General features: G+C 42.3%; 1 protein-coding gene across 2 annotated transcripts; it reads left to right on the top strand.

Moving 5' to 3' along the window:
* Positions 1 to 5,203: 5,203 nt before the first annotated feature.
* Positions 5,204 to 17,822, top strand: si:ch211-132p1.2 (proteinase-activated receptor 4). 2 transcript variants are annotated; one of them, XR_003981418.1, is made up of 3 exons: positions 5,204 to 5,560; positions 15,812 to 17,580; positions 17,792 to 17,822. XR_003981418.1 is itself a non-coding variant. In XM_030395878.1 (2 exons), exons 1-2 carry the CDS (start codon positions 5,455 to 5,457, stop codon positions 16,879 to 16,881), a joined length of 1,176 nt encoding a protein of 391 aa, XP_030251738.1. In that variant the 5' UTR covers positions 5,204 to 5,454; the 3' UTR covers positions 16,882 to 17,596. The 2 variants fall into 2 exon arrangements, 1 of the variants encoding a protein (XP_030251738.1); XM_030395878.1 differs by lacking the exon at positions 17,792 to 17,822 and having other exon boundaries at positions 15,812 to 17,596.
* The last annotated feature ends 664 nt before the right edge of the window (positions 17,823 to 18,486 follow it).

An 18,486-nucleotide genomic window follows, 5' to 3' on the forward strand; every position in this document is an offset into this window, starting at 1 on the left:
ATGGGGGGGGATACCTTCATGTTTGGATACCTGACTTGGATCAGCTGTCGCGAGAGCTGCTGAGATGCCTGTCTGTTTGCCAACCTGTCTGTGTGATAAATACTGTCAGTAATCATGACAGTATTACTAATAGTCTGATCATTAATCAATGCTTTATTTTGGATAATTGACCACTTATTGGGGAAAGGCACCTGGTGATAAAGAGAGAGATGTTCTTTATTGATCCTTGGGAGAAATTCTCAGGTAACACAGCAGTATAGAGGCAAATAAGTAGCAGCACCAGATATGTCTCCAAAATAGAGACAAAAATAAAGAGATATTTGAAGAATAAAGTAACAATTTGAATAAAAAACAAGACAGAAAAATACCCAATAAAATAATAAAACACATCATGAAAACAGGATTAGCACAGGAAGTGCTAATTTTAAAAGAGACTATATAAACTCTTAACTGTCTATATACAACTGCACCCATGACTGTAACACACACTGTGTAGTCATGTACTCAACCGTATATAAATACATTAGATGCACAGGAAGCAAGCAGAACATTGCACAGGATAGTAACAGAGGGATGTGGTGTATACATATATGTATTCTTTATAAATATGAATAAGTATATCCCTGAGTTATGTAGTACAATGTAGTTTGTGTTTATCAGCAACTATCAATGATGACATGAATCTAATCTATCTGCTGCTGCTGATCAGTCATATGTGTCTAGACTTTATGAAACGATAGAAGAACCTCCACAGAGTCCAGAGTTAGCTTCTGGAGCTCCTGATCAGATCACATGATCTTCCTCTGCAGATTAAGGTGCCCAGGTGTCATAAAATAAAACCCGCATGTCTGACACTTTTTATTCCTTCTTTAATTAAATGTATGAAGATTAAAACTGCAGACTGGATCAGTGTAAAATGAAGTCCCCTCCATGTATGAGTTGTTGACTGTAGAAATACTTCATCAGTTAAATTACAAACACTGCGAAAATACTCTAATGTGCTTTTTATGCTGTCAGTACTTCATGGCTTCTTGGCCAATGTCTCCGGTCCGCTCCATGATGAGCTGGTCCCAACACATTCAGAGAGAGACAACGCAGCACCACAAGAAGTCATTCAGTCTGTTTGACTCCTCGTCTCAGTAGCCTTTTTTAGACAGAGCACCAAGCCGCCAATTAGCCCGTCCTTTTGGCAGCTCGGTCCGCGGTTTTAGACAGAGGCCGGCAAATTGGGGGTCTGTTTTGGTCCGCCGATTTTCCGCCTCGGAGGGTACACTTATTTCCGCTTCGACTGCTATCTAAAAACGAGGCGGAAATGTGCCGGCCTCTGCGTGAGATGGGCTGAGGTGTCAATGACCTGCACTGTTGTGCGACCCACAGCCGGGGAGTTTTAAAACCAAGAAACAGCTGATCACAGCAGTCAGTCCATCATTTCATCCGCGGACATTAAGATGAGCAACTGGACAGCCGCTGAGATCCAGGAGATGCTAGCGTCTCCTCGGTCTCTGTAGCGGTTTGGTTGTGTTAGCTTGATGTTGTGTCGGAAAGCTATTAGGATGGTCGCTACTTTCAAATTAAAAGCCCCCCATTAAGAACCCAGTTCTAAACTCCGATGGGGTGCAATGTAAATCTCTTATTTTGAAGACAAATTCTATGTCACCGTTCACAGCCCAACTTCGAGCTTCACGTCACGTCACATGTTTACGCCTACCCCAGAGGTGGCTTTTGGAAAAGGAGGAATATTACGCCTCGGTTTTAGAAAGACAGGCTGGCACATTGCAGCCCTTACCTTGGGGCAAATGTGCCGCCTTTTCTATCTAAAAAGGGCTTCTCTGAGTCAAAACACCGGCGCTTGACTGTTTATCTCTTCCTGTTAACAGAATATCAGGACAATTTTTATCTACTCAGCCAGTTTTCCTGAGTGATATTCTACCATTCTTATTGTAGCAGTTGCTGATACTGTTAACCACCGTCAGTTCACTTTGTTATTACATATTTAATATCCTGCACTGAAAATATCAGTAAATGCAGTACTCAGAGTCAAAGTAGTGGTGTCAGTAAAATGTCCCTGCAGACTGTTGTACTGTCTTCAGACAAACCATACTCAAGTTCAGTACTTCAGTAAATGTACTAAGTTTCTTACCACTGTTAAAATTCTAAGAACTGTTTAAAAGAGAAGTATTTCATATATTTTGTAGAGATTCGTATATTTGACATTAGTCCATTTCTTTTATGATGAATTTGATAATAAAACAAAGAAACTAAATCTTTGTTGTTGTGTCTGAAATCATCAAGTGAATGTTTGTCTCAGTGGAGATGAAGCGGATGGTGATGAAGAGAGAGATGTTCTTTATTGATCCTTGGGAGAAATTTGCAGCTAACACAGCAGTACATAGGGAAATACGTGGCATCACCAGATATGTCTCAAAAATACAGAAAAATATAGCCGCAGGCGGCAATCTGCAGGTTCTGACCCCTTTTGCCCCAAACCGGCCACCCTGACCCTCATCCCCTGCAGTCGATGACATCAGCCACGTGTTCCTCAAAGATCTGTGCAACACATACCCATGATAAGCCCCAGATTTCTCCAAATTGGGTTTTCAGCTACATGCTAATGGCATTTATAGCGCCCCCTATAGGTTGAGCTCAACATGCTCTGTTAGGCAGAATCCCAGTCCTGTTTTGAACCTACCCAACAAGTTTTGTAATGATAGGGCAAAGGGTGTGGGAGTTATGGCCAATCATTCATAAACCCCACCCATTGCAAAAATACATTGGTCCGTGGCGGCCATGTTTTTTCACCTATCTGGCTCATTTATAGGAGAAATGTGTCTGCCCATCCCCCGAAGCGGTATACCAAATTTGGTGTTGATAGAGTCAATCTTTCAAAAGTTCTATTCATATTACTGTTTTTAACGTTATGCAAATTAGCAAAACATCTGTAATAGCAGCTTTTGTGGTGCAAGAGGCTTTTTTGTAGAGGACTATCAGGAGGACCTGTATGAAAAATTTCAGGTCAATAGCTCTAATGGCTTTGCGGGGAAAGCCTTTCGAAGTTTACACCCTAGGTTATAGCGCCCCCATCTGACAGATTGAGATACAATTTTTGGAGCAGCAGTTGGACGTCATTTATACTCAATGTATCAAGTTTCGTCTCTCTGGGTCCTTCCAGCTCGCCATAAATGAATAAAACGCAAACAATGATGGTTAATGACGAATAGGCCACGCCTTCTTTCAAATATCAACATGGCACTCAAGACGTTAGTTAATACTTGCCCCTAGGGGATGCATACCAAATTTGGTGAAATTCTGTCCAACGGTCTTTGAGATACGCATGTGTAGCATTTATAGCGGCCCCTATAGGTTGAGCTCAACATGCTTTGGTAGGCAGATGTCCAGTCATGTTGTGAACCTTCCCACGAAGTTTTGTGATGATAGGACAAAGGGTGTGGGAGTTATGACCAATCATGTCTAAGCCCTGCCCATTGCGAAGATACATTGGTCCATGGCGGCCATGTTTTTTGACCAATCTGGCTCATTTATAAGAGAAATTTGTCTTTTCGTCTCCCGAAGGCGTATACCAAATTTGGTGTCGATAGAGTCAATCTTTCAAAAGTTCTATTCATTTGACTGTTTTTCACATTATGCTAATTAGCAAAAAATCTAAGTAGGCGGAGCTTAATGGTCCAATTGGCTTTTTTGTAGAGCACATGGAGCTGGACTAGAAAAGTTCTACCCCTTCGGGGTTAGAACCCTGATAAACCGGCACAATCTTAGAAGGGTTCTTCCCCTTAGGACACTAATAATAATAATAATAACCCCTTCGGGGTTAGAACCCTAATAATAAAGAAATATTTGAAGAATAAAGTAACAATTTGAACAAAAATATAATACAAACTATTAGAATAAAGATAAACACACTATATACAGTAACTGTCCTTTGTGTGTACATAATTTGTGCAACATATGATAAATGTGCCTGTGCAAATGTGTAATGTGCAGGGTTCTTAGATAATAAACATCAACAGAACAAAATGATGATGATGATGATGATGATCATGACGGCGATGATGATAATGATGGTGGTGATGATGATGATGATAATGGTGATGATGGTGATGATGATGGTAATAAGTCACTTTATGTTTCCATGTTTTATTTTATTGTTTAGTTTCATGTTTTTACTTCAGCATGTTTCTGTCGTCTGCAGAACAATAAGAGTGGAGTTCAACAGACAGGAAACCTGCTTATCAGCTGCTGGACAGACAGGAAGACACACATACAAGAGTGTTTTCATACATTACAACTTAATACTACCAACACAATCCTAAAATACAAACACAATCCTACAATTAAATACTACAAACACAATACTACAACTAAATACTACAAACACAATACTACAATTAAATACAATGAACACAATACTACAAACACAATACTACAACTAAATACTACAAACACAATACTACAATTGAATACAGCGAACACAATATTACAAACACAATAGTACAAGCTAAATACTCTAGTCCTAGAGTTGTGTTGTGAGTCTTTGTGGTTGTGTTTTGTCTCTTTGTGGTTGTTTTGTGTCTCTTTGTGATCGTGTTGTGTCTCTTTGTGGTCATGTTGTGTCTCTTTGTGGATGTGTTGTGTCTCTTTGTGGTCATGTTGTGACTTTTTGTGGTCATGTTAGGACTCTTTGTGGTCGTGTTGTGTCTCTTTGTGGTTGTTTTATGTTTCTTTGTGTTTTTTTTTGTGTCTTACTCCACCATAGTGGACCATACGATCCATCTTTGTTGACACAACACCTCAACACGCAAGAGCAAACATAAGAAGATCTGTCAGCAGTGAGTGCTGCTGAGCTGTGATCCAACACAGTCTGGCGGCAGTTCCAGAGACTGGTCAGAGACAGGACAGGCAGGTCAGACACACTTCCTGTTTAATGAAGGAAGCTAAACATTTTTAACATTTCCATCAAGTTTGAGTCACAGCATGAGAGGAACAAACTCACACAGATGCTGGTATGTCTATATTTGTGAGGACATGATGCAGTCAGCGAACCAAACTGTAAACACCACACATGAACATTTAACTCTCTAAAGTGGTCCTCACAAACATGGACATATAACTTTCACACACACACACACACACACACACACACACACACACACACACATCTGGATTCCATTAGCAGTTGAGACAAGTCAGCACAGGCAGCAACAGTCTGCTGAGCCTCAGAGCACCAATATACTAATACTTAGTATAACAACAGTATTACCACGTAACTACAGCAGTAGTACTACTTTACTACAACAGTACTACTGTACTGTAAAACCATAGGACTGTTAGAGGAACAGGAAAAGAGCAGCTGCTGTGGAGGGGAAAAGAAAGAGAGACCTGGGAGGAAGAAAGGAAGAAGAGAAGAGGAGAGAAGAAAAGGTGAAGGAAGAGAAGAAGATGAAGTGTTTTTTTGGGACTGTTGTCTTTGCCTCTCTGCTGTGGACCGTTTGCGGCATCTCACCATCTTCTTATCCAGCAGATGAATGCTCCAGCATGTCTCTCCGTAAGTCTTCCCAGCAGCCACTGCTTTACATCCAGTCATGTTTTTAATTTGTGTCTTTGTGACGTCACTTTATTATAGTTTCTATGAATGAAGACTCAAAATTCTCGGATAAAAATCAGATTTCTGCATCAACAAGAAACCCAACAATCCTCTTTTACAATGATTCACATATGAACCATTATAAATTATTCTCTCTCTCTCTCTCTCTCTCTCTAAATATATATGTATATATATATATATATATAAATATATATATGTATATATATATATATATATATATATATATATATATATATATATATATATATTTTTTTTATCATCCTGAACCATGTGCGCAGACGATGATTGGCTTTTCTGCCTTAAGTCCCGCCTCTCTTGATGTGTTAGATTTATCGTTCAGCTTGTGCCGAGGAGGCGGGAACTAGTTAGGTTCATAGTTCATACTGTCACCAGCAAACTGTTGGTCCTTTTTTAAGAGATCGCGTGATTTGATTTGTAGGAGGGGGAGCTCTGAGCCCCATTGTTTATGAAACCGCGGGAGAAGAAGAAATGGTAGTTTACATCTCCCCATTCCATGTACTGTGAATGAGTGTTTATTCTTTCGAGGTTTCTAAATAAGCTTGATATGTGTTTATGTTTTGTTGACATGTTGAGTATTTTGGGTATTATATTTTGCTTTTTGGACTAATACTAATTACTAATTTGGATATTGTTCAGCAGCTAGCTTAATTTGGTTATGTATGTGGCATGTAATGTATAAAGTAACTGTGATGAAGAAGGCAGGGAATTGACAAGGAGGAGGGATTGCCATTGTTAAGCAGTGTATTTTTGGGTTAATTGCCAGTGCAGTTGATTTGGATATTTTGAGCATTGTTTGCTGTTGTTTGTTGACTTTTGTGGATACTTACCTGTTGTGTTTGCTTGTAACTGTTGAGGAGAAAAAAGTGAGAAATGATGCCATTGTTTGCATACCAGTTGAAGAACTATGAAAGAAAAGTGTATATTATTATTTTAATACCACCAAAGAGCTTTGTGTGGGTGTTTTTAGGGCCCGAGCAGGGAACCTGCAAGGACCCTATTGTAATTGAAATGATTTTTATTATTTTTCTTCTCACAAAATGATCGCATTTTTCACTGCCTGCACATACCCCAAAACTCACCAAACTTGAAATATAAGTCACACCTGGCGAAAAATTTTATAATCTATTGTCGTCCTGAATTTCCACCACTAGGTCGCGCTGTTATTAAGGAAAGCGCGTTTTGGCTAATAACGCCCATATACTTTGTCGCACATTCAAAAACCTTACATCCACGCGTTCAGTGGATTATGCTGAATCTCGTGGTATAGGCCACGCCCATTTCCGCCTACCGTTTTTTTTCGCTACGTCGCAAAATGTCGAAAACCTACTTTTTCGAACTCCTCCCAGGCGATTTCACCGATTTGCACAAAACTTGGCACACAGCATCTGTGGACCCTCCTGACAAAAACCTATTAAAAGAATTTTGATAGGCCACACAATTCTCAAGTTATTAAATAACAACTTCCTGCAGATTTGGTTACAAACAGTAAGTGTTGCATATCTCCACATTGGTGTGGTCTAATGACATGAAACTCAGGATACTACTTCCCCATGAGCCCCTGAGTCCCTGTGCAAAATTTTAGGCGATGACCACAAGGTGGCGCTCTTTAAATTGATGTATTTTATATCTCCACAACGGTTAATCGGATTAAGACGAAACTTGGTACATTTATTGTCAGTGCCCTCCTGAGGAGAGCTGACGAAGGGTTTACCAATCCGCAACTAGGTGGCGCTCTGGTGCCAGTTTAATTCTATATTTGGCCCTGTGCCCACACCATAACACTTATGGAAATGAAATTCATAGAGGTACTATAGAATGGCCCCTGTGACTCACTCACCGAAAATGACCACTAGGTGGCGCTATTTTCAATGCAAAAGCGTTTTTGGCTCATAACTCACACTTAATATGTTGCATATTATTAAACCTCATCCCTATGTGTTCCCTGCATTCAGCTGAATTGTTTGGTGTAGGCCACGCCCACTTTCGCGCTAACTTTCCATTTGCAAAATCGCGACAAATGTAAAACCTACTTTTTCGAACTCCTCCTAGGCAATTTGAGTGATTTGCACCAAACTTTGCATGAAGCATCTGTGGACCCTCCTGACAAAAAGTTATCAAAATAATTTTGATAGTCCATAAAACCCCTGAAATATAAAATGACAAATTCCTGCATATTGTGTTGAACACAGTCAATCTTGCATATCTTTACAAAATACTATCCGATTATCACATAAATGTTCATGATTGTGTGGTATCCCCTAATGATGGTCTGTGTAAAATTTGGTGCAAATCGGCCCATAGATGGCGCTCTGGTCGCAGTCTAATCATTGTGAATGGAAAGTAAATGGGGAAATCTTCAAGTCCTCTTCAAAACTCATCAACTTTCAACCTCTCCTTGTCCCTCATGCTTTGAGCTAGACACACCATTCTAACTTTTAAAGAGTCAGAGACCTCAAACTATTGGGCATGTGTTCAGTTATTAAAAATCTTTCATGGTTTTCAAATCATCACAATTTTAGTTTTAAGGATTTGTAGGCTGTCTTCTGTTTTTATAATGGGTGTGTATTGCGCAGTGTTGGGCACGTCACTTTTAAAAAGTAATTAGTAATCGTTACTAGTTACTTCTCCTAAAAAGTAACTGAGTTAGTAACTAAATTAGTCCACTATAAAAGTAATTAGTTACCAGTCATTTTAGCTACTTGGCATCTACATATGTATTCAGAAAATGTATTTCTGCATGGCAGACCAGCACCTGCTCTCCCTGATATTTTGCCAATGAGTGCTCTGAAGGAGTGTGAGTCAACTGTTGATAATGGGAGCAAGGTCTCAACAACATACCTGTCTATCATTGCATTCAGTTCAGTCTGTGTCACAAGTTTTTGTGAAGCTGTTAGCGAAGCACACGTTAGCCACACCTGGCCTGCTATCATCATCAGCAGCGTCAGCAACAGAGTTTTGTCCAGTGTTAGTTTTGTAAAAGCGTGTGCCGTTGAGAGATGCCTCATTAGATCAGAGTTGCTTACAACGGACGTGGACAAAGGAGATTAAAGCAATGTCTGTACTTCCACTTTGAAAACATTAACTTTCTCTCCGGACTTGCCATTGCCGCAGTTCCCCTCTGCTAGTTTGAGTGTGTGAGGCTGCTGTGTGCGTTTGTGGCTTGTGTGTACACCGAACATTGCCACAGATTGGCTTAAGAACTCTCAATCAACGTGAGAGAACCAATCATCATCACTTATGCGGTTGTCTCGCTCCTCCCTCCTCCCTCACCGGAGGAAAAAAAATACAGCTCTGCAGCTCCGGTGGCTGAGAGCCGAGAAGGATGACAACTGCTACAGTGATCAGCTTCAGTTTGTCACGCCCCACATTCAATAGTCAGTAAGGGTAACGGCTTTGTCACGATGGAAATAGTAATATTGGTTAGATTACCTGTTACTGAAAAAAAGTAGTGCTGTTAGTAACGCCGTTTATTCTAACGCCGTTATTCCCAACACTGGTGTTACGTGAAATAGAATGCGTGACATCATAGCTACAGTGGAGAGCAGCTGGAAGAACTGGAGAAAAAGTTCTCTTCAGCTTGATTTGGATCCTACATCTTTTACTTCACATAGACAATATATACATAGACATGTAGGAAATCTTTTTGGCTTTCGGCTGATGGTCTTATTTTAGATGTAGGACTTACACTTTTGGCTGTAAAAGCCCCAGAGGGACAAGCACAACAGCAACTCTCCCATGAGCTGCAATTTCTTCCTCTTCTTCAGATTTCATCATGCAGCAGGTGACATCTCACATCCCATCAGTTAATCAGTTCTTCTCTGACCTGGCTGGCTTTTATGGATTTTTTTCAAGATCTCCAGAGAGAACCAGTGTGCGGGCCCCGGGGGATGGCACACAGACTCCCAAGAGCATACAGAGTGAGATGGAACATCCATATCTGTGCAGTGAACACTGTTTTAGCACAAAGGTGACATCATCCAGTGTTTTAAAAGCATTAGGGGAGGTTGAGCCTACCACTGTGCGAGAAGCTAGAAGGTTTGTGAGGCTACTGGAGGATGATACTCAGCTTCTTCCTAAAAAACTATTTCATTGCATCATGCCTAGTGTGCACATTCTCTTCAGCCAGCTCCAGAGGCGGAGCATCGACTCAGTCTTTGTCCAGGGAATCATGCAGCAGTTCACACAGTTTTTCTGACTTCAGCGTACATTATTTATTTCAAACCGGCAATAGCAGTCCATCGAATTATGAAGCAACGACTTCCTCAGCGGAAGGTGTTGCTTGAGCATGCCCCGACGGCAGCAAGCCCCGACGGCAGCATGCATCGACGGCAGCACGCCCCGACGCGCGCGGACTGCGAGGGCCCGTTCAACGCTGCTTGCAGCTTTAATTTTATATATCTCCCCTTTTCAGGGCGCAAGTATTTTTGCAGTCACAGTCCTGTCAGACCCATGTCATTAAGCTGTCTTTTTGTCACACAGTATCATTAAGATGCAGAAAAGAAAGAGGCAGGAGACGATTGACACCTTTTTCAAGAGAAATCCTGTCAGTGAAGTTGAAAGCTGAAAGTTGAAAAATGCTGACATTAAACAACAGTAACCTATTTCAGTTAAATATTGAGGATGTGGCCAGTAGTGAGGAAGACAGAGATGAAGAGGGAGGAAAAGGCAAACACGAAGCAGGCAGACATGAAGCAAGCAGACAAGAAGAGGGCAGACAAATAGCAGGCAGACAAGAAGAGGGCAGACATGAAGCAGGCAGACATGAAGCAGGCAGACAAGAAGCAGGCAGACAAGAAGAATATTATCCTCCTGGCCTGCAGGCAATTCCTGAGGACAGTGATGCAGACCCCAGTCAGTCAAGAGAGGGTGTGCCAGGGGGCAGCCACAGTAGAAATAGACTGCATGAGGAAGGAGAGACAGAAGGAATACAGACAGAAGAAGCAGGGACAGAACAAGGAGGGACAGGAGGCAAGAGGGAGGCACAGAGGGAGAGGAAGTTGACATGATAATGACATTTACAAAGCCAAATTAACCTGACCCTAAAGTTTTGCAAAAGCAAGTGTTCAAAGACCGGACACTGACATTCCAAAAAGCATGGTATGAGAAGTATCCCTTGCTGCATGTTAGCATGGGTACTGATGGTGTTCTGTGTTTACCCTGCTGTAAATTCTTTTAGACAGGGAAACCAGCACAAGCTAAGAGTAAAGACCCAGCCTTTGTCAAAACTGGAGTTAAAAACTGGAAAAAAGCACTTGAAAGATGTTCGATGCATGAGAAATCCGAGGGTCACAAAGTGGCTGTTACAACTGCTGTATATGAAAACAAGCCACTTACTACACAGTTGATCAGTGCAGCCAGCACACAGCAGGCAGAAAACAGAGCTAGCTTGTTAAAAATAATAGGGGGTGGGGCACCGTTTAGCTCAGTTGGTAGAGCGGGCGTCCCATGTACAGAGACTGTGTCCTCGCTGCAGCGGACCCGGGTTAGACTCCCGGCCTGGGTCCCTTTGCTGCGTGTTACTCCCCCTCTCTCTCACCCTGTTTCCTGTCACCTCTTCAGCTGAACTATCAATAAAGCCATGAAAGGCCAAAACGATACTTGGAAAAAAATACTTAGAATACAAAGAAAATGAAAATAAATAAATAATAGGGGGTGAGATGTTTCTGGCGAGGCAGGGATTGGCCTTTATAGGGCATGAACATCATCAAGGTAATCTTGACCAGCTTCTGAAATACAAAGATGAAGATGATGAGTCATTCAGTAGGTGGTTATCTGCAAAGAGGGGGGGTGCACACATCTTGGGATTGTCAAAATGAGTGGATAAATTTGATGAGTTCATCGATTATCAGGAAAATAGCAGATGAGATCCGATCCTTAACAGTTTTGCAGTATTCCATTATTATGGATGGGACAAGGGATGTCTCTAGTGTTGAGCGGGTGGCGATGTGCCTATGTTATGTTAACACTGATTTGCTGGTGCATGAAGACTTCATAGGGTTGTATGAAGCAACTTCTACAACAGGTTAAAACCTTGCCAGGATCATTTTGGATGTTCTGTTGAGGCTGAATTTGCCAATAGGTCAGGCATATGATGCATATGATGGAGCTTCGAATATGGCTGGAAAGTACTCAGGTGTACAGGCTGTCATTCAGCGAGCACAGCCACTAGCACCATATATACACTGTGGAGCTCACTGTGTCAATTTAGTTACACAACAAGCTTGCTCAGCCTCGTGTGTTGTGCGAAATGCACTTGACTGGATACATGACCTTGCCACATTTTTTGGGCAGTCTGGTAAGGTGAAAGAGAAGTTTAAAGCCATTGTTGCAGCTAAAGGGGAAGGGCCAGCCCTGTCCATCAGGCCTTTATGTCCCACAAGGTGGACTGTACGCTCACCTGCTATCCGTGCTGTTCTCAGCCAATATTGGATGGTACTAAGTGCACTAGATGAGATGGCTGCAAGTCATTCTGAGTCTGCAAGCAGGGCAAAGGGCTTACGTGTTCGACTGCAACAGGGTAATGTTGTACTGGGACTTCTGCTTGCTTTAGATGTGATCAGTGAACTAGAGGTTCTAAACACATCTCTCCAGAAAAAGACTCAAACAATGGAGGGCATGCTCTCTGCAGTCTCCTTGGTCCAAGACAGCTTGAAATCCCAAAAAAACTCAGAACACTTTGAGGCAGTCTTTAAGGAGGCAAAGGAAAGGTGTGACAATCTGTCTCTAGAGCCCATTGTTCCACCCTGCACACATAGGCGCTTTAACAGATATTCTGGGCAGGCTCCTGCATACACACCTGGAACAACTGTGGATTTTTACAGAGTAGAGTTCTACCATGTCCTAGACACAGTAGATGCACAAATTACTGAGAGGTTTATGCAACCAGGCATTCAAACATTGAAAGAACTGGAAAACTCACTCCTGACTCCCATTACAAATGAGGCAGCAGTTCACAAATATCCTGAACTGAAAGAGGAAGACTTGAGAGTCCAACTAGCCATGTTTAAAAACAAGTACAAGGTCAACACAACTGTAGATGATGTGCATGCTTTGAATGAAATGCCCCCTGAAGTCTGTGGCCTGTTTGATCAGGTAGAGACACTAGTGAGGTTGTTAATGGTGGTGCCCATATCCTCTGCTGAGGCAGAGTGCAGTTTTAGTGGGTGACACAGATTGAAAACATGGTCGCGATCAACCATGACTCAAAAAAGACTCAATGGCATTGCTGTGTGCCATATTCACCAAGAGAGGCTTGACAGACTGGACGGACAAGCAATTGCCCAGCAGTATGTTCAGGGTAATGAAAGGAGGAGAGATGTTTTTGGGTCCTTCATTGAGTCTGCTTCTAGACAGTAAATGTGTTTGGCTGCACTGTAGGGAATTCCTAATAGTACTACTTCTGTCATTTAAAATGTAAATTTCATTTACAGTAAACATACTTATTTTCATTTATGTAAACTAGTGCAGTGCCCGTAAGAAAAGTGTATTCCTATAAAATAAAGTGGGAGGTTAAGCAGCTTTTTCATGGATGGCCAAATGAGGCTGTGTTTGAAGGTGGGACGTCAGGGATATTTAGGTTTGTTGTGAAATCCGATATTCCAGGGTATAATTGGCTGTTTTTGACTATTTTTGATTTTGCCATTATATTTCACGTTAAAAGCTATTTACTTGGTGTCATTATTTTCAGCACAACCTCACATGTACAGTTCTTTTTTCATTTTGACATACTGTATTAACACAATGGACCTAAAATCACAAAAAAAACATTAAATCCGGGTAGAAAAAGTTAGATTTTTTTACTGTGAAAACCACAAATATGTTTAACAAACCATTTTTTCGTCGTTGCCTGTCAATCATCCGCCTAGGTCCCTCCCACAACTTCCTGTTCCTCTACAACCAAACTTGCTGCTTGGACACTTTTGTGACAAAAGCCCGTTTTTACTGTTTCTTCCTGCACCAGACACAAAGCAAACGTGACGGCAATGTTCGCGAAAAAGCGTGGCGGACATTATTTACCCTAGGTCCGGTTTTGGACATGCCGATCCGGTCCGTCGCCTCGGGAGGTGGGCCGTGTAGCTAGCGGCTAGCAGCTAGTAGCTAGCTAGCGGCTAGCTACACACAAACATCCACAGATTCCGATTCCACTTTGTTGTCCGCGCGTCTCCGGATCTCCTCAGACCCGAATAGACTCGGTCCGGACTCGTTTAATCTCATTAATCCACAACAGTCAGTTTAGATGCACAGAACAGAACAGAACGGACCGAACCTGCCAGCAAAATCCCGGTCCAGCTCGCGCCGCTGCAGGTATAAATCAGCTTGTTTCTTCAGGTATGTCGTGGGCTTGAGCTCTGCAGTGATTGGCTCTGGTGCGCACGTGGCCACGGTGTGCAGTGATTGGCTCTGGTGAGCACGTGACTGTGGTTGCTCCGGTGGACAATGCTCGGCGGAATTTGTAAAGCATTTATGAAATAATTTATTCACGGTATCATTGCAGTCCAAACAAATGCTTAGATGCACACCACTGAACCACGCCGCAGCCATGTTGAAAGTCTCGGGTCAGTGTGATCCTTATCCACAGAGATATTTGACCAACAGACACACACACACACACACACACACACACACACACACACATACACACACACACAGACAGACAGACAGAGATTCCTTGTATTTATAGATAGATATGTTGTTGTTTACACTTCTGAGTTCATACACAAATGTTTGAATAAAACACATTTTGCATAAGGCATGAAGTTTTGGTAGGTGATTGTCATTCCAGACAAATAACAGTTTCATCATGTATGGCTAGTGTTGATCAGGTAGGCCTTTGTTTAACAATGTTCACTGATGTTTATCCAGGATTTCAAATAAGAATTCTCCAATGGCTTTTTAGTGCAAACCATTGGCCCATAGGCTATGACGAAAGTAACCACTTGAGTGCTAGTTTAAACCCAAATTACACAAAAATAGCTTATTGAGTTGAAATCATTTGCGCCACTGTCCTGAACGTCAGTAAACTGCATGAATAAACAAAAAACGTAATGACATGTGTCAGACACTTATTAAAGGATGAGAAAATGTTTAATATAATTTGATAATAATCTTTTTAAATGTAATTCTTGATGCAGACGACAAGAGGGTGACAAAGACCAAAAAAAAACATTTGCACCTGATGTGATACTATACGATTTACACATATTAAATGGTCTGCATTAATATTATTAGTCAACAATGGTTTCATCATATTTAAACTATAGTTGAATGTTGTGATTTTATTTATTATTATTGATGTTAATAAGTAAAGTAAATCTTCTGAAATCAAAATCTTCATCCTTCTGATGACCATCTATAATCAGTCACATGATTTTACTTCACAATAAAATCTGATGTTAAAATATTTTAAGAAAAGTCAAATTACAAAAACTTCATCTGCAGCTGGTTGAGCAGAAGTCCTTAAGGAGTCCTGATGAAGACTCAACCATGTGTTCTTCTTCAGTCATGTGATGTCGGTTGAGCCAATCGCAAGCTCTCTAGCTCCAGTCTACAGACTGACCTGTGTTCTGCATTCTGGTCTCTGCAGGTGTACAGACTGACCTGTGTTCTGTGTTGTGGTCTCTACAGGTCTACAGACTGACCTGTGTTCTGTGTTCTGGTCTCTGCAGGTGTACAGACTGACCTGTGTTCTGTGTTGTGGTCTCTACAGGTCTACAGACTGACCTGTGTTCTGCGTTCTGGTCTCTGCAGGTGTACAGACTGACCTGTGTTCTGTGTTGTGGTCTCTACAGGTCTACAGACTGACCTGTGTTCTGTGTTCTGGTCTCTACAGGCCTACAGACTGACCTGTGTTCTGGTCTCTGCAGGTGTACAGACTGACCTGTGTTCTGTGTTGTGGTCTCTACAGGTCTACAGACTGACCTGTGTTCTGTGTTCTGGTCTCTGCAGGTGTACAGACTGACCTGTGTTCTGTGTTCTGGTCTCTACAGGCCTACAGACAGACCCGTGTTCTGGTCTCTGCAGGTGTACAGACTGACCTGTGTTCTGTGTTCTGGTCTCTGCAGGTCTACACACTGACCTGTGTTCTGGTCTCTGCAGGTCTACACACTGACCTGTGTTCTGTGTTGTGGTCTCTACAGGTCTCCAGACTGACCTGTGTTCTGGTCTTTGCAGGTCTACGGGCATTTCGGTTGAGGACCTCCTGTAACTTCACCACCCTGAAGGAGAAGCAGCTGAAGGAGATCCAGGCTCCGACCACCATCCTGTATCTGCCGGTCCTGTACTTGCTGGCCTTTATTGTAGGTCTGCCCTCCAATCTGCTGGCTCTGTGGATCCTGGTCTTTAGGACCAAACCACTGCCATCCACCACGCTGCTCATCAACCTGACTGCCACAGACTGCCTGCTGCTTTTGGTGCTGCCATTCCGGATCGTGTACCACTTCAGAGGGAACAACTGGGAGCTGGGAGAGCCCTTCTGCCGCGTTGTCATGGCGATGTTTTATGGCAACATGTATGGGTCAGTTCTTTGCCTGGCATTTGTGGCTCTGGACCGGTACATTGCTCTGGTTCACCCATTCGGTGCAAAGACGCTGCGTAGCCGGCGGACATCTCTATATATGACGGCAGCAGTTTGGATAGTGGTGCTGGCCGCCATGCTACCACTGCTGGTGTCTCGGCAGACGTACATGCTGGACGAGCTGCAGATCACCACCTGCCATGACGCACTGCCCGAGGAGGAACAGGAGAACTACTTCTTGCCGTACTTTGCCACCTTGTTCACCTTCTGCTTCCTGCTGCCCTTCGTGGCTGTTCTTTTCTGCCATGGCGCTGTGCTGCGCACCCTGATGGCCGAAGGGGAGCGCTATGGTCACGCAGTCAGGGTGACAGTCCTGGTGCTGCTCGTCTTCATCGTGTGTCTGCTGCCCAGCAACATCCTCCTCCTCCTCACCTACATGGATAGCTCGCTGGACGGAGACGGCGATGATGTGTATGTCCCTTACATGGTCAGCTTAGCGGTTAGTACCTTCAACAGCTGCATCGACCCCTTCATCTACTACTTTGTGTCCGTGGAGTTCAGGGAGAAGGCCAGGAGCGCTCTTTGTTGCCGTGTCGACTCAGAAGTCAAACCGTCGTCTCTGGGCAACAACGTGTCATACTCTTCATCATCATCATCATCAGGCCTAAGGTCAAAAGTCACCATGCTGACCAAGTCCAGTCAGTGTGGAACATCTGAGACAGGCTGATGATCACATGACCGATGACATCATGACAGCTGTCAATTAAACATCTGTTCCTTTAAACTGAGAAGTTGTCGATATGAAGGCATTGATCCCTGATCACTTGATGGTTGTAAACTTCAAGATGGCCTTGTTATTTTGGTTTATGTTACATGAATAAAATGATGAAGGAAAAAAAGCATATGAGAAGACTCTTTACAGCTGTTTGTTTGATTAACATGAAAGACCAGTGATCAGCCTTCAGGATGCCTTGAGCTCCTTTAAGTACAAAGAATGTTCAATTCACTCTAAAATTCATCATTGATAAAATTTATTAGAAGTTATTGTTAAAATCTGTGAGAATATTTTAGGTCCGAACAGTGAAGTCAGTGCTAAAATGTGTTGAACTGTCAATCTGTCTAGCGTCCAGCAGGGGATTCATCTGGTTTCAAAAAGTCAGATTGTATGGAAGCTCATGAAAACTTGATTTGTGATCTCAACAGTTTCCTGATGAGCTCATGATCCAAAGTAGGAGATGATTTGAGCGTTACCATGGCAAAGTGTCCTTGTCTCAGTCAGATTCAATCAGGATATCCTCCCGAACTCCACCTTCAATTGTCCAAATTTGGTAACTTCTGGCACGAAAGAAACAAGATGGCGACGGGGGTAACGCCAAACAACAGTTGACAGTTCCCTGGTCTGCTTGTTGAAGTGTGCTTGGCAAAGGTACTGAACCGCAAACTGCTCCTGATGTGTTGGTTGACACCTTGCATGTATATATGACTGTATGAATTACTGTAAGTCTCTTTGGATAAAAGTGTCAGCTAAATAGAAATGTAACGTAACTGATTACCTGTGTCCAGTAAATAATGACATCGTCTGTGAGCTGACAGGCGGTGGCGCTCATACCACTTTGATATGTTTCATGTAACTGTAGCTTCATCTGAGACATTGATCATCATATCTACAGGAGAGAACACAGTGACATCAGAAACACTGCAGGTCAGATTCAGGTTCCTCACTTTACATCTGGATCATCACCTGGAGGCTGAAGAACTTCTTTACCAGACCTGGATCATGTTCATAAATCAGAACAGGTCAGTAGCTGAGTTATGTTCTGTTAAGTCTGGATGTGCTGCTCTGGGTGACCAGCAGGGGACAGCAGGCGCTCATGTTTCATTGCAGCTGTGTCCCCTCCAGCTCAACCAGTTTATATGTATGAAGTACAAATACTTCAGTTAAAGTAGTGATACCACCATCAAATACTACAGTTTAAATAGTAGTACTACCATCAAATACTACAGTTAAAGTAGTAGCAATACAATCAAATACTACAGTTAAATTAGTAGCAATACAATCAAATACTACACTTAAAGTAGTAGCACTACTATCAAGTACAGCAGTTAAAGTAGTAGTACCACCATCGTCAAAGACTACATTAAAAGTAGTGCTACTGTTGTTAAATACAACAGTTAAAGTAGTAATACTAGTAAATTGTTGGCCGACACACTTATTTGTGCTCAACATCTGCTTTTATTCATGTCAACCATAACATCATGAACACCATAGTCCGGTATCTCAGCTCAAGTTGCTGGTTCTTAATCCGCCTGGCTCCTTATTCTAGTCCCCTGA

Source organism: Sparus aurata, chromosome 18 (genome assembly GCF_900880675.1).
Source record: "Sparus aurata chromosome 18, fSpaAur1.1, whole genome shotgun sequence".
Lineage (NCBI taxonomy): Eukaryota > Metazoa > Chordata > Actinopteri > Spariformes > Sparidae > Sparus > Sparus aurata.

Excerpts from the sequence above, each read along its gene's own strand:
- si:ch211-132p1.2 (XM_030395878.1), top strand. The coding sequence starts at position 5,455 with ATGAAGTGTTTTTTTGGGACTGTTGTCTTTGCCTCTCTGCTGTGGACC. Across the intron at positions 5,561-15,811 it reads ATGCTCCAGCATGTCTCTCC|GTCTACGGGCATTTCGGTTG; the intron begins GTAAGTCTTCCC and ends TGGTCTTTGCAG.